This window comes from Cornus florida, unplaced genomic scaffold (assembly GCF_030987335.1).
Source record: "Cornus florida cultivar Cherokee Brave unplaced genomic scaffold, ASM3098733v1 CherokeeBrave_3.0.0_Hap2_Chr01, whole genome shotgun sequence".
Classification (NCBI taxonomy): Eukaryota; Viridiplantae; Streptophyta; class Magnoliopsida; order Cornales; family Cornaceae; genus Cornus; species Cornus florida.
The window spans coordinates 121,200,628-121,216,680 of record NW_026775571.1 but is presented as its reverse complement, the minus strand read 5'-3'; the positions used below and the strand labels follow the sequence as shown (position 1 = coordinate 121,216,680).

Sequence of the window (16,053 nt, the reverse complement as noted above, 5' to 3'; positions counted from 1 at the left end):
GTGCCGTCTTAGCTCAGCTGGTAGAGCGCGTGGCTTTTAACCACGTGGTCGTGGGTTCGATTCCCACAGACGGCGCAAGTTTTTCACAAATGATTCATTTATTATTTTTAAAAATTAAAGTTTTTTCACAAATGATTCATTTATTATTTTTAAAAATTAAAGTTTTGTCTAACTGTATCTCCAGAAGTTTAATGACAATGTAATGTAAGTTGTTGATGCCCAGTTAATAAGAAGGTCACGGATTTTTTATTTCTTCATATTATATCATTTCTAAAAATTTTATTTCCTTCCTATTATCACTCCAGCAATACAAAAAGGCCTCAAATTTTTTATTTCCTTCCTATTATCACTCCAGCCAATATAAAAAGGCTCCAAAATTTGTATTTCCTTATATTATAACTTTCAAATTTTTTTATTTGTTTATATTATAACCTTCCTAAATTTGTTATTTCCTTCTTATTATTAAATTCTAACCAATAAAGTGGCTCCCATTTTTTTTTTTCCCCTTATATTATAACTTCCTTAAAAATTTTATTTGTATTGATTGTTAGACCCTAACCAATAAAGATTTAATAGGGGCCAAAAGATTTCTATCATTATCTTACCTTCTTTCTCTTTTTTCTCTCTCTCTCTCTCTCTCTCTCTCTTCATTCACGTTTCTTTTTTCTCCAGAATTTGTCAAATTTTTCATACTCTTATTTGAACTTTTATCTTCTTTTTTTTCTTATTTCTAACATATTTTTCTTCATTTTTCATTAAATATAAGTTGTATAACTCTAAGATAAATTATCTGTGACAAGAAAGATTAATTGCATTGACTATATATATATTATATATTAAAAGGCCCCTTCTATATTTTTCGCGTAAGGCCTCAACTTATATTGAGCCGCCCTGCAGTGGTCACGGGTCCTTTTTTTTATTTTTGAGGAAGATGACACTCTATTAATTAGAATTTGGCATTTTTCTCTTGAGATGATTAAGATATATATATTCTTTTTTAATTGACAAAAATCATACACACCCATTTATTTTCATGGAATTCAAACTCTCACAATTTCTTTAGGAAGTAAATGAAATACCATTTGGCTTATTTAGATGCTACTGCCTTTAGTCATATAAATATGTTTCTATATAATTTTTAATACAGATTTTAAAAAATTAACAACAGTTAATTGACCAAATTTATCCCCAAAAAAATGACCAAATGCATGGTATATGTTTTCACAATAATAATAGTTCATGCAAAAATTGTTCAAATATTTTTAAGATGATATCAAATTGGTCTTTTTTGTATATATAATTTAGTATTATTCTTATTAGAGAAAATTTCTGTTCACTAAAAATTCAAATTATTATTAATAATAATATTATAAGTTTCCATCACTAATCATTAAACAATGAACTTCTAGTTATTATGTTTAGGCAATTATCTGTCAATAATTTTTTTTAAAAACAATCAGGATGGTCAATATTTGTTGCTTGTATAAACATTAAATTCAACTCTGTTTTAGGAATATCAAAATTCAAACATTTAATTTTAAATAGATTTTTTTTTTTCTAATTAAAAATTTAGATGTTTCAATTTGTTCAACGCTTGTTGTCATCATCATCATTTCGTATGAATTGAGTCGACGTATAAATTTCCTCTCTCCAATTGCATCCCATATTATTTTTTGTCATCTTAATACCTTGTATTACAATATTCCTTGTTTGATCGTTGCATCTCTATATCTTCTATGTATGTGTTCTTTAGTCTCCAATATATGTGTGCAAACTTTTCAATCGACCCTATTATTATTATTGTACATAATTATACAAAAGGATTTGTAGGGGGGCGCCCTCTATTTCACATTTATTTTTTGCTGATGATTCTATTATTTTTTGTCAAGTATCTACTACAGAAATTGAAACTTTAAAGCAGACCCTTCAAGAATGCGCCTATGCAATTTTGATAAATCTGCTATTTTCTTTTCCAAGAATGCGCCTATGCAATTAAGGTGTACTTTGAGTCATCTATTGGGTTTGACGGAGGAAGGATTTTAGACTAAATATTTAGGGATGCCAGCGATAATTGGGCGATCCAAATATGATGTTTTCAAGTTTTTACTTACTCGAATGAAGGATCGTCTCGCGTCTTGGAGGCAACATACTCTCTCGGATGGAGGTAAGGAGGTTTTGATTAAGGCGGTGTTGAATGTTATTCCTACCTATATTATGTCTGTTTTTCGGTTATCGCATAAGTTGTGTCTGGAGCTAATGAAGCAGGTGAGGCTATTTTGGTGGAGGAAGCATGGTAAGCTTAACTATGTGCATTGGGCTTTATGGAATTTACTTTGCCATAGTAAGAAGGATGGTGGGCTCTGTTTTAGAGATCTTGAAGCTTTTAACTCAGCGTTGTTGGCGAAATATGCTTGGAATTTCCAGGTAGCTAAAACGGGTATGGCATTTCAGTTTTTTAAAGCGAAATATTTTTCCTCCTGCTCTTTTCTTGAGGCACCTCTGGGTTCAAATCCATCTTGGGCTTAGCGCAGTATTTGGTCGTCTCAGGAGTTGTTTCAGAGAGGATTACGCTGGGTGATGGGAGATGGTGTTTCTATCCATATTTTGAAGGATAAATGGATCCCTGGTATTTCTATGCCTTTAGGGTCAAGGGAGTCCGCAGATGGTTTTGACAGGGTTGCTGACTTGATGGATGGTAATTCAAGAGAGTGGCGTATGGATATTTTGGGGCAATTGTTTAATGCTTTAGAGATTCATCATATCTCACACATCGTTGTACAGCAAGGGTCATTGCCACATACCTAAATTTGGGAAGTTGAGCCTTCAGGAAAGTTTACTGTTAAGTCAGCCTATAATTTAGCCATGTTGCTCTCTATGTCTTCGAGTACGCGCGATTTGCTGAGGGCGGATTACCAATTGAGTTCTAATACTCGATGGAGTGCATTGTGGAAATTTAATTTGCCTTCCAAAATTAAGCATTTTATTTGGAAATGCTATTACGTGTTAATCCCGTTAGGGTCTGAGCTTGTTCGTCAAGGTCGTTTGGACAATCCGGTCTGCCAGCAATGTGGGGTGGATGTGGAAGATGTTAGCCATATTTTTTTCCGCTGTTATCATTCGGTGCAGGTATGGAAGTTGTCCCCCCTTCATTCGGATTTTCTTGCACATCCCTCATCTTTTTTTCTTGAATGGTGTGATGTAATTACGGGTGTATCAGTGCTTTCCGAGGAGCGTAAGTCTATTCTTGTGGGTCTCGCTTCATTTTGTCTATGGGCGATTTGGAAGGCTCGAAATAAAATAATTTTTGAGCAGACAGAATGGAATCCTTTGGTGGTGGTAAATTTGGCCTTGACTAGATTTTGGGAATTTGTTAATGTGCACAAGAAATGCCAACTAGTCATTCATCCTTCGAAGCGGACTGATGCCCCTTCCCGCTGGAGCCGGCCAGTGCATGGTGTTGTTAAATGTAATGTTGATGCTTCTTTCTCGAAGCTTTCTCAGCTGGGAGGTGGAGGTGCAGTGTTTCGGGATTCCTCAGGTTTGGTTCTTCAAACGGTAATTTTTAAGTCTTTTGTGTCTTCGTCCGTGCTAGAGTCGGAGTCTTTTTGCTTTAGCCGTGCTGTCTTTTGGGCCAGAATGTTTAAATTTCCGATGGTTTGCTTTGAGTCGGATTTTAAAAAGGTGGTGGATACAATTGGAGGAGTTTGTTCTAGTGATGTTTCAATTGTTTCTTTAGTCTCTGAGATCAGACAAGAGCTTCAATATTTTTCTATTTTTTCCATTTTGCATGTCCGGCAACAGGGTAATCGAGTGGCGAATGCTCTTGCTAGGCTTTCAAAGATTAGTACGTCTACGGATTTGGTGCTCCAGTCACTGCCACTGCTGATTTGTAAGCTTGTGGAGCTGGATCTATTGGATGTTGCGAGCCTGCGTCTTAGTTTTGTTGTTGTTTTTGTGGGTTGGTGTTGCCATGAAGAAGGAAAAAAAAAAAAAAATAAAAAATTTGCAGCAAATTATTAAGTATTTGTTTAAACTCAATTTTAATTAAATAGTTTTTCACAAAAGGTTAACCAATCATGCGCTAAAGAATTACTGCTTTGAATGTTCTGCTACGAAGAGTATTGGCTTATTGGTTTGTCCCTCATAAATATATATTTTAAAGAATGCAGAATACAAACAATTGTTTCCACATAACTAAAAAAAAAAATAGTTATTTGAAAACAAACAAATTTTTTGAAATTGATCTTAAAACGGTTTTGTCAACAAAACATATTTTTGCACATTAAATTTTTTTTTTTCTTTCGATTTTTAAAATAATAAAAAAAGAAAACATGTTTACATAAAAATGAGCCAAGGAATCAAGTAGGCCCTTAGCTTCCCAGATCCATAAATGTTAAAATAAAGAGATTAAAAAAGATTTATATTAGATACTTTCTTTATGTTGAGTATAGGCATTGAGATAAAAGTTCATATAAAATGTTATAAAATTATATTCAAACACTCAAATTAGAGATATGAGAAATAAAAATATAAAAAAAGTCAAAAGTTTATCATTTAACTGGTGTAGTGGTTTAAATATATAGAAATTCAGTGAATTTTGGAAAATTATGTCATAAAATTTGAAAAAAGAAAAATTCAAAATTTGAAAAGTTCGTTTGTTAAACGAAAAACTCAAAGAAGGTCTTTATTATTTACTTTTAAGATGAGCAGTGAACAAATTATCATATCGGAATTTTTTGTAAAGGATTTTTCATTTTTATTTCAGCTACATAATTGTTATATTGTGAGAAAACATACGGAGTATTTCATAAAATTATGGCAAAAGTGCAAACAACCCCCCTGAACTATCACAAATCGGCATTTTACCTCCCTAGACTAGAAAAATGAACAAATCAGTACTACAACTATCCAAATCAGTACTCCCGAAGCTCAATTCCGGCCACTTTCCGGCCCACAAGTGCAGTCATTTTCTTTTAATTCCAAAATTACCCTTGAATACTCATTAATACTATTATTTATTGGGAAAATTACATATAAATGGAGTCAAAGTTCCATATTTACTTAGAGGCTGAGTCAAAGTTCCATATTTCTCTAAAATGGATTGCTGAGGTGGCACATGGTTTTTTACTGTTTAGAAATTGTGGTGCCTAAAATACCCTTCCGCGAAGGTACTACTTTTTCTTCGAAGGTGCTACTTTTTTGAACTGAAGGTACTACTTTTTGGTGTCCAGGTACCATATTTTTTAAACACCAGCGAAGGTACTACTTTTTCTTCGAAGGTACTACTTTTTTGAACTGAAGGTATTACTTTTTTGAACTGAAGGTACTACTTTTTTGTTAGGGAAGGGCATTTTAGGCACCACAATTTTCTAAACAGTAAAAAACCATGTGCCACCTCAGCAATCCATTTTAGAGAAATATGGAACTTTGACTCAGTCTCTAAGTAAATATGAAACTTTAACTCCATTTATATGTAATTTCCCCTTATTTATTTATTCATTTTCATTTTTAGAATGAAGTCGGCCGGAAGTGGTGATCTGTTCTTTTCATTTTCCGCAATTTCTCAACACCCAAACACTTTCTTCTACAATTCTTCCACTTTTTCGATCTCAGAATCAATTGTTCCATCTTCTTCAAGCTTATTTGTAAAACTAAAATGGCAGTTGATGCAACTCAGCCCAATTTGACCCGCTTTCAAAATTCACATACCACAAGAACCTCCATCAACACACCCTCCAGCAAGCCTTAGTCTCCTAGACCATCTGCTCCGATCTCTAATCCTTCCTCCAGCAACGTTGATCACAACAGCACCGGAAAATCCAGACGGCCAATTCTTGCCCGCCGGTACTGCACTATGAGTTCATCACAGCCGAACTCACCACCGAGAAGCTCACAGCCGAGTTCTCTTTACCCGCCGGTGCTGTGCCGCAAGGTCACAACCTACCTCTCCACAGCCCATTGTCGGCCCATGCCGCTATCGCCATTTTTCGTGCCGCATAAAACCGAAGCCAAACCAAGGTTGTGGTTGTTAGTGTAACCAAAGGCAGAGTCCAACAGTTGGGTGGTTCTTCAGAAATCAAAGATCGAATTTTGTCGTTGTCAAACTTCGCTACCCCATCGAAACCTTCAGATTTCCCTAAAAGCTCTGCAAGATTTCTAGGCTGCTGGTTTTTACCTATTTGAATCAAATAATCTGTATCATTTCTGATGATGTTCATAATATGTCGGGTCAGTCCCTCCTCACCATGAAAATGAAGAACAAAACCACCTAGATCTTGGTGTGTAGTGGGTTTCGATTCTAATACCGTGTTTCTGCAGTAGTGGAAACATGACAACAATGGGTATATATAGTAAGAAACTGGAGATGAGCAAAACTGATTTGCTAGCTGCGACAATTACAATCTGAACTCCAATATAGAAGTTCAGAATTCAGTTCTTCAAGTTGTGAACAAGCTTTTTGTATTTTTGGCCCCTGTAGCGTAAAGCCAAGGGGTTCTCTCTCCACCCTACCAGCCTTTTGATCCAATAATTCTTTATTTTCCACTCAGTTTGGCCTCTATTTACTGAGCACTTGAATTTTGTGGCAATAAACCATCTAGATACTGGCCCAATTGTACCTAGTACCATACCCAAATTATGTATAAAAAAAATGAACCAGATTGACCCTTATATATCTGAATTGAGAGGTGGTTTGTTGACATCGACAGGACGACTGTAAAAACAAGAAGGATAGAGAGAGAGAAAAAAAACCCATCTTGCTTTACAAATCGACACACACACACACATATATACAGAGAGAACAACAGAGATTGATCTCATAAATACAAGGAATTTCAAACAGCATTTAAAGAATATGATTAATTTACAGAAAATTGAAATTTTTAGAGAAAGAATACAATTGCATATACATGCATACATACCTTGGTGAAGATTTGGAGTTAATTTGGGTTTGGGAGAGAGACAAAATTAGACCCTAGAGTGAGAATGAGACAGAATAAGTAAATAAGAGCTTGAATTGGGGGCAGTTCTGGTAACCCAAAGTAGCAGAGGCCGAAGCTGTTGTTGCAAGAGATGACGCCATGGCTCAGATTTGAGAGAAAGAGAGGCAAATGCTTCTGTTTGTGTAATTTGTGTGTGTGCTTGTGAGTGTTTGAGTTTCAATAGAGAGTTTTTTAGAGAGAGAAAGTGAGATTTTTTAGGTGTTGCTGTAATCGACATGACCGGCGGGGCATGAGGGGGCATTGAGGATATTTCACGTTGATTATTTATTTTTATTTCTTCTTAATTACAATGGGTAGTTTTGTAAATCTATAATGAAGTCGGCCAGAAAGTGGCCGGAATTGAATTTCAAGGGTTAATTTGCACGATTTTGATAATTGTGGTATTAATTTGTTCATTTTTGTAATTCAGGGAAATAAAATATCAATTTGTGACAGTTAGGGAGAGTTTTTGCACTTTTGACTAAAATTATTTTCATAATTCCCACTGCGGTTCATTAAAAACAGAAGCCCCCACAATACGCAAACTTCTGCTTTCTCTTCTCTCTACGCGCTCTTTTAAACCCTTCATTTAAACCTCTCCCACCTTCTCTCTCTAAAAAAGCAAAAGAAGAGAGAGGAGAGTCGCAGATATAACAGAATAAGAAGCAGATCTGCGCGAAAACCCGAAGGCAGAGTACAGAACTCGTTGAAAAAAAAAATGGCGCAAAAGTCACTGATCTATGCATTTGTGGCTCGAGGAACTGTGATTCTGGCGGAATACACCGAATTCAGTGGCAATTTCAATTCCATAGCGTTTCAGTGCCTACAGAAACTTCCAACGTCGAACAACAAGTTCACTTATAACTGCGATGGCCACACCTTCAACTACCTCGTGGACAGCGGTTTCAGTGAGAGTTTTTTCCCCATTTTTCCTTCATTTTATTTTATTCTTTATCTGTGCGATTTAGATTCAATCATTTCCATTATCAGTAAGATTGCTGAAAAAGTTTGTGTCAAAAGAAAAATAAATTGATTTGTTTGAATTAAGCTGAGATAAAAAAAGATTATTTTGGTGCAACTCTATTTGGGTACAATTAGTTTTTTCCTTACTGACTTGCTTTAGTTTCAATGATTTGTGGTGTTCTTTTTCTGGCAACTGTTTTTTATTGTTGATAAAATGAAAAAGGAGCCAAATTGTTATATGGTTCGATTATGTTCGGTTTAGGATCATGTGCTGAAATGTTGGTTTGCTAGATGCCTGAATTTTGTGTCCTGTGTTTGCCTGAATGTCACATGCTTGCTCCTCATAAACAAATCTAGCATACAGTGGACAAGATGGACGTTTTCAGGCAGACAGTGGGAAAAAAAAAAAAAAGGAAGATAAAAAAGACGATTGAATTTTGAATATGAAAATGAATTGTGTAAATTAAGTGAAAATGGATAATTTATGGGGTGTAAATTAAGTAATAAAAATGCTTAAACTGACTTGTAGTGTTGTAGGGCATAATTTGTTGGGCATAAAAAGACATTTGAAATTCAAACTAATAATAAAGTTTCTATGTCAAATGTCAATAATGAAATCCCTATAAAATTAGCTTATGAAGTTTATGACACGCACAAACACATATTATAAGTCCTATAAAGTTTATGATAGATAAGTTTAAGTGTTTGATTTTAGTTTCCTCAACCTTTCATTCAAATTAGTATTTCATTAAGAAGATGTATATATATGAAGAAATGCACTATTTACAGATAGCAAAACAATTTCCTTCCAGTATATAGAAGGAAGATGATATGTGCCAAAAGTGGGTTAAAGGGTTTTTTTTTACCCCCCGTTCATTCTTTTACTTGCTTTTTAACCTTCATGCAGATCCAACATGGATAATCAGTTGCAGTTGTTATTGGGTTTCCAGATCTGCGCTATTTCTTTCGTTTCTACCTTAATTTCAATTTTTTGGTCATTCCAAATTTCTTTTTACAGGGTTTTGTCTCATAACAATGCTACTACATATTCTTGTCTACCGTGGTTGTAAATATTTCTTTTAATTTGTTTGCTTATTCAATGTTTTAAATAGAGGTAGACAAGAATTCCTTTTGCTTCTGTTTTTGCTTTTGTCTCCCTAATTAAGGGCTGAAAATAAATATTTAGAGAGAGAGGGAGAGAGAGTTGTTTGAGCTTTATAAGTGTAGATGAAGACTGAAAACGGTCTGAGAGAAACATAGTGAAGCTTAGAAGATTTCTAGTACCAGCAAGTGGTGCATCAGAAGGTAGTGGTTTTATCTGTCATGAGACGGCAAAAACCATGGTGTAGAAAGTGGCTAATTCCAAAATCGGAAAGGAAAGCACAACCAGTGTTGTTAAAGGCGTGCCCAGGCTCGTGCCTAGGCTCAAGGCTTAGAGTAACAACCCTCACCTTAGCTAGACACAATATTTTCCCTTTTGGCTCCCCCGCACCAGAGACTTCTCCAGGTTAAGCATACTTAACTATAGAGTTCTGGTGGGTATCACGGCTTTAAAACGCGTTGTGTCATATAAGGGTGTTGAATCTACATATAGTACTTACCCATTCCACACCAAGGCGATGTGAGATTGTGTACCTGTAGCTCGCCCAGTGTGGTAGCGTACTGGTGCCACCTGCACACGCTCACACACACCCGCCCACAAGGTCGCCACAATCACCCCCCCTTCGGGGCCCAACGTTCCCGTTGGCCACACTTCCGCATTGGCCCCAAAGGGGGGTGATTGTGATGACTTTGTGGGCGGGTGCAAGAGGCACTGGCAAGCTACCACACTGGGCGAGATACGGGTGTACGATCTCACGTCGTCTGGGTAAAGAAAAGGTGAAGTGCTTATATGTGGTGATATTATCTCCAATTGGTATTAGGCCTTTTGAGGTAAAACCCAATAGCAAAACCGTGCGGGCTCGGGCTCAGGCTCAAAGCGGACAATATCATACCATGTGGTGGAGTGGGTCGTTACACTCAGGTTTAGCGCCTGTTGTCATCCCAGGCTCACTGATGTTTACTAGGCGCGCGCCTTGGTTGCGCCTCGTCCTGTTTGTGAGGCGTGCCTAGGTGCACTTCACTGATATTTGTTTAAAAAAATATGATTGTTCTATTTCTTAAGCCAAAAAGGGTATATTTGGCAACTTAATAAACAAAAAAGAAAGCTCATGCATACAATAAAAGGAACTTTTGTTCAAAAGAATAAAAAAATAAGAAAGCCCAAAGTCAAAGTGTTAACCGAACAACGATAGAATGAGATTGTGAGACGAAGCCCTAGTTGCAGAGATGAATGACGAAGACACGTTAGTTCTTTCTTTCTTTTTTCTCTCTCTTCTCCTCTAGATCTCTCCTCTCTCTTCGTCTAGTTCTCTTCTCTCTCATGTTTTTATTTATTTATTTATTTTTTGTCTTGTTACCAAATTTTTTTTATTTTTTGTTAACATATTTATTTCTTTTTGTGCTTTGTTTTGCCATTCAAAAAAACACATTTTGCTTTGCCTTTACAGAAAACAAATTTGTGCTTTGTTTTATGGTTGTTTGATGCTTGCATAGTTGATAGATTTACTTTTTTATATTTGATATTAATTTTTAGAATATTGATATGACTTGTGAGATATGAATGTTATTATGGTAGTTTAAATTTTCAATTGTGCGCCTCACTTCACTCAGGCGCACACCTAGCCGTGCGCCTCGCGCCTAGGCTACAAAGGACCTCTAGCGCCTTGGGCCTTTAATAAAACTGATCACAACTGAGCGAGAGGATACTGGTTCTTCATTAATCTTTGGACTACAGAAGATGCATTTGTTCTTTCACATGTTAATTTTCATGTTGATGTAAAGGCGTGAAACAACATTTCCATTTGTAGCAATGGCGCCCCACGAAGGAAACTTGTATTTTTTCAAAAGGTTGGCTTCAATCGTATAATTGTGAAGTGTAATAGTGGCGGCTGAGAGTGAGAGTTCTTCATTAATCTTTTGACTACAGAGGACATATATGTCCTTTCACATGTTAGTTATCATATTGCTGCGAAGCAACATCTCCACTGGCAATGGTGCTCCACAGTAAAATATAGAAGGAAACTTTGTATTTGTCCAAAAGGTTGGCTTAAATCGTATAAATTGAAGTGCAGTGCTTTCGGCAACTCCAGAAATTACTTCTTGTGTTCGATCCTCTTTGTCTACATGCTTGTTGGTCACATATGCATGTCGAACACAACTATTTTTCCCATTTCAGATACAATGATTTTACTCATTTTGACCTGGGTGTGTTTGTGCAATGCAGATTTTGGTATCTTGGCAAGCACTTAACATCTAGGAAACCTGAATTCCTGTACATATGTAACTGTGTAGAGAATAAGCTGAAAGAGAAGATTATTAGTTTTAAAACTGATATAAAATTACTTTTTATTGGATGTTGCAGCATATTGTGTAGTTGCTGATGAATCGGCAGGAAGACAGGTTCCTATGGCTTTTCTGGAGCGTGTTAAGGATGACTTTTTGTCTAGATATGGAGGTGGAAAGGCTGCGACAGCTTCTGCTAATAGCCTTAACAAGGATTTTGGGTATCCTACTTTGACTAGAACCATGATAAGATATGGTGGGAAGAATTTACCTTATTATATTAGTTGATCATGGTATTCATCATTGCAGGTCGAAGTTAAAAGAGCATATGCAGTACTGTATTGATCATCCTGAAGAGATAAGCAAGCTTGCAAAGGTGAAGGCTCAGGTTTCTGAAGTGAAAGGTGTCATGATGGAAAATATTGAAAAGGTATTGAATTTTTGTTTTTGTTTGTTGCTTACTTTTCGATTTATTTAAACACATGCAATTCAATAACATATTCAACAACGTTGATGACCTAAAATTGCACAAGGGCTCGATAGGTCATGTTTTTCTTTTTCTAGTTATGATCCAAATAAAATATTGAATATTGTGGGAAGAGTGATTAATATATTCATTATTAGTTGACAAGAGGTGATGCATGGATGGTCAATTGTCTTCTTGTGATATGCAAGATAGTTGGTTAATGTCAAATAACAGTTTACCGGCCTCAGGTTCCTGTAGTAGTTATATGCTGGGGATTTTGAAATATCAATCCTTGCTTTATTTTTAATCTGAAGCTAAACTGCTTGAAAACTCTTTCAATTAAAATTGTGAACAGGAAAGAAAATGTGTTAGTTTTAAAATACTAAATCTTTGATGGAAACCAAATTTTTCATTGTCTACAAAGTCCATGCTTATAGCATATTGTCATGCCCCACCAAAGGAGGTTGCGCCACGTAGGCGACATTGAGGAGGATTCTACATGGCGTCTAATTGGCAAGTGTAGAGAATTAGGCTCTAGAGTCTTTAAGAGTTGTGTGGAGAGTTGGAGGATTCTAGAATATTATAGCAGTGCGTAGAGTAGAGAATGTTCTAGAGGAGTAGAGAGTAGTGTAGGGTAGGAGCTTCATGTGTAAATCATCAAGTTCTAGAGTGGAAAAACTCTAGGCCTGTGACAGGTCATAATTGAGGTAGCAATGCCTTTTCACCTCAAGGAAACCCACATTTGCCCTCTGGATTATCTCAAGATCTAAGCCATGTATGTCTTTAGGATCATTGTTATGAATTAACAAGAGAAGCACTTCATTTGCAGAAATCTGTGTTACATATAATTTTTTTTGGTACTTATTATATCTCAATGACCTCCATGAATGGAGTGTGAACTAGGTTGTTCTGCACAAATATAATCAGAGATGGTCTTTGGTTGTTTCTTTCCACTTCATTGAGGTGAAGTGAAAGCCTCAAGTGGCATAAATTTGAAATTTTATTGAAGTAAACTGTAAAAGTCAGAAGTCAAATGCACAAGAATACAAAATAATAAGAATATAATTAGGATGTAACTGAAAATGTTCTCCCAATTACCATGCAACCTATATCTTGGTAGCAATTTCAAAGGAAAATTTAAAATAAAGATGTTATTGTTGAACTTGACTCTGATTAACATGTTTATAAAAAATTTCTCGGGTTAACTTAATTTTTACAGAGAATGAACTAATGCCACTCTCCAGGGATATTTTTTTGAGAATAGATAGAAAATTTCAATTATTGGGATTAAATTTATACAAATTCAAATTGAGATAAAATGTATACAAATTCAATTATAAATTTATAAGAGAGTCATGCAATTGAAAGAAAAAAGTTTTTGGGAAAAAAACAACTTTTATTTATTTATTTAATTTTTTTTTTTTATAATTAATGTTACTCTAGGTTGACATTTCTTGGACACTACTGGATGTGTCTATAGGCCTTGGACAACAGTGTATTTGTACCAAAACATGACCATCTTAGAAAAGTATTGCTCTACTTTGGCAAAGGCGTTTTTTATTCCATTCGACTAGTAGTTAAACTCGTAAATTTGTCTAAATTGGTACGGAGTTGGAACTCCTAAATGCAAATAGCGGTGTTAAGGAGAGAGGTTTTATTATAAGAATTGATCGACATGCCACTTACCTCTGTTATGGTAACACTAACATCTATTGTGATGTGGGTTTCAATCACCTCCCCTCACCCACATTGGCATATCTGGGCCATATGCAACTATTTTGGAGAATTACCATGTCGATTTGTTTGTATCATTCCAATAAGTGTTAAGGACATAGTCTTTCCAATAGTTATGGAATCTCATTTCTCTTATTTTACCTTATCTAGGAAAAATGGTTTTTCTCTTTATTGTCCCAAATCCCTGTCTTATTCATCTTTTCCTTATCCTCTTTGTATGTTTGGCATTAAGCTTTCTGATCCTCTCTGTTATTTGGTCCCTTGTTGCATGTGACTGAGCTATCTTAATCTACTGCTTTATAATCCCTGTTTATATGTCATTTATTAGATCATTTCTTGTTCTAATCTTTTTTGATGTTCATTGTCGTCAACATCCTATTCGATTTATAAATTGCTGCGAACTGATTGCCCACCATACTATACTTCGAAGTATGGATGATCTTCAAGTGTATTAAATCTGTCAATCCAGTTTAGTTATCTTAAAGTGAAAAGGGAAGCGTTTGATGCTGACCTTCGGTGTATTATATAAAAACGCTCTTTCCATTTGTCCAATTATGAAATACTTATAGTTGCACAAAATGTCTTTAGTGATGTTAATGTAATCCATTTTGTATTCCTATCTTCTTTGATATTTAGCTCATCAGTTATGCAATTGCCCATTTATGGGGGTTATCATTTTATTTTTTACCTTAAGTATGAAGATTGCATCTTGGATTGATGCCTTTCTATAAAGTTGAAATTATTTCCTAAAGCTTCCTTTGTATATTTAGCTATATTTTTAGCTCCTACATTTCTTATTTAATAGCGAATATATGTGGCCGACCTCCTTCATAAGGGATCAAGGCAAGGAAGACGACGATGATGATGACATTTCTTATTTATTTCTTTAGATTTGTTTTTCTTGTGTTCCTTATTAAAATCAGTAAGTTTCATACTTAAGTACTGGTTAAATTATTAAAAATCTTGTTTCTCATAAATTAATATACACCATTTTTTTCCCTTGGTTTTAAATTGCGGAATCAATAAGTTTGTTAACTCTTAAAATCTCCATCATTGTTTTACATATGTGATTGTATATCAATATGGATTTGAGAACATGGATCTGTTGTAGCAGCTTGTCTTTTTACTCATGGAATGACCTTTTCTCAATTTTTTATTGGTGATTTTGTTGATGTGTCCATAGAAAGAAACCGACTTTTACATTCAAATCTATGTAAAGCATGAGAGGTTTATCTCTTTACTCAGAGGGAAACTAGGGGAAAAACATACAATAATATTTCATGCGTTCTTGGCTCATCGTAACTTGTCTTGCAGAAAAAGGCTCTCTTGTAGAAGATTATGGAATTTCTGTAGCTTGAATACTGATGCTCACCTTGTTTTGCTACATAGGTTTTAGATCGTGGAGAAAAGATAGAGCTGCTAGTAGACAAGACTGAAAACCTTCATCATCAGGTCTCTCTCTCTCTGTGAAGAGTTTTGTTACAAAAGCGCCTCTTAACTTCGCATAGCTTCGTATCACTTGAATTAACTAAACTTTAGTCATTGAGTTTATTTATTTTTTTATTCTCTCTCTCTGTCTCTCTCTCTCTACATGTCTCTGAAATTTGTACTTACAGTGAGCTCTAATGAGCCTAGACTGCCTCCAAAATGACTACAATTGAAATGTGATTTTGGGAGCACTGAGGCCTTGAAATTGGAATCGGAGGAAATTCAGTTCAACTAAATTATTTCCTCCAATATTAATCCCAATGCGCCAATTTGGTGCTCCCAAACGCAGCGATATTTTATTCCTGAAGTGACAGTGATTGAATTTCAAACTAAGTTGGGTTCAGTGATTGAATTTCAACCCAAAAGCTTGGGTCTCTACCTAATTTAATCTGCAATAATTGGAAAAAGAAAAGAGAGTATATTATAGAGAAGAGAAAAAAGGTATACCACTGCCATATCATTGTTAATATGAGATCTGTAAAGAATCTTTGACAACTTTTATTCACGGAGTCCTTTAGAAATAATGTATACATGTATATTTTGGTCTGAACAGGCACAGGACTTCCGGAATACAGGAACAAAAATTCGGAGGAAAATGTGGCTGCAAAACATGAAAATCAAGCTGATTGTTTTGGGTATTCTGATTGCCTTGATCCTCCTCATAGTCCTCTCTGTTTGCCATGGGTTCAACTGTGGAAAGTGAGCATATCTTTCTCTGTGAAGAGCATAGTATACTGTAAGAAGCTGAGCTCATTGTTAAAGCCTTTGAGTTCGAATGATTTATGTATGTAGCAGAAAGTCAGCTAATTCCATATTACTAGTTTGCACATGATGGGAACCGTAAATTTGTTATATTTTATGAGAATGTGTAAAAGATAAAGTTGATAGTCTTTTCCTTCAGGCTAGGATTGAAGATTCAGGTACATGATGGTAAATATTTCAAATCTTCCTTTCCTCCCTGCTAGTATGGTATTCGCTTCAAATCCACAACGTTGGTGAAAGAAATCAAACCACACTTTGTGAAATGCTAGATTCTAA

The 16,053-nt window shown here is 35.4% G+C and overlaps 2 protein-coding genes and 1 non-coding gene across 3 annotated transcripts; all 3 read left to right on the top strand.

The window, feature by feature from the left end:
• The first annotated feature begins 2 nt into the window (after positions 1-2).
• On the top strand, positions 3-75 carry TRNAK-UUU (transfer RNA lysine (anticodon UUU)). Its single transcript has one exon. It is a non-coding gene; the product is annotated as a tRNA-Lys (tRNA).
• Positions 76-2,058: 1,983 nt separating this feature from the next.
• Positions 2,059-5,536, top strand: LOC132282349 (uncharacterized). Its single transcript, XM_059784002.1, has 4 exons — positions 2,059-2,424; positions 2,548-2,695; positions 3,017-3,954; positions 5,513-5,536. The coding sequence occupies exons 1-4, from the start codon at positions 2,059-2,061 to the stop codon at positions 5,534-5,536; spliced, it is 1,476 nt and encodes a 491-aa protein (XP_059639985.1).
• Positions 5,537-7,502: 1,966 nt separating this feature from the next.
• On the top strand, positions 7,503-15,915 carry LOC132268311 (vesicle-associated membrane protein 721-like). Its single transcript, XM_059769156.1, has 5 exons — positions 7,503-7,888; positions 11,407-11,548; positions 11,637-11,757; positions 14,917-14,979; positions 15,569-15,915. Exons 1-5 carry the CDS (start codon positions 7,699-7,701, stop codon positions 15,716-15,718), a joined length of 666 nt encoding a protein of 221 aa, XP_059625139.1. The 5' UTR covers positions 7,503-7,698; the 3' UTR covers positions 15,719-15,915.
• The last annotated feature ends 138 nt before the right edge of the window (positions 15,916-16,053 follow it).

Excerpts from the sequence above, each read along its gene's own strand:
- LOC132268311 (XM_059769156.1), top strand. The coding sequence starts at position 7,699 with ATGGCGCAAAAGTCACTGATCTATGCATTTGTGGCTCGAGGAACTGTG. Across the intron at positions 11,549-11,636 it reads AGCCTTAACAAGGATTTTGG|GTCGAAGTTAAAAGAGCATA; the intron begins GTATCCTACTTT and ends TCATCATTGCAG. Across the intron at positions 14,980-15,568 it reads CTGAAAACCTTCATCATCAG|GCACAGGACTTCCGGAATAC; the intron begins GTCTCTCTCTCT and ends TGGTCTGAACAG.
- LOC132282349 (XM_059784002.1), top strand. The coding sequence starts at position 2,059 with ATGCCAGCGATAATTGGGCGATCCAAATATGATGTTTTCAAGTTTTTA. Across the intron at positions 2,696-3,016 it reads GGTTGCTGACTTGATGGATG|GGTCTGAGCTTGTTCGTCAA; the intron begins GTAATTCAAGAG and ends TAATCCCGTTAG. Across the intron at positions 3,955-5,512 it reads TTAGTTTTGTTGTTGTTTTT|AATGAAGTCGGCCGGAAGTG; the intron begins GTGGGTTGGTGT and ends TTTCATTTTTAG.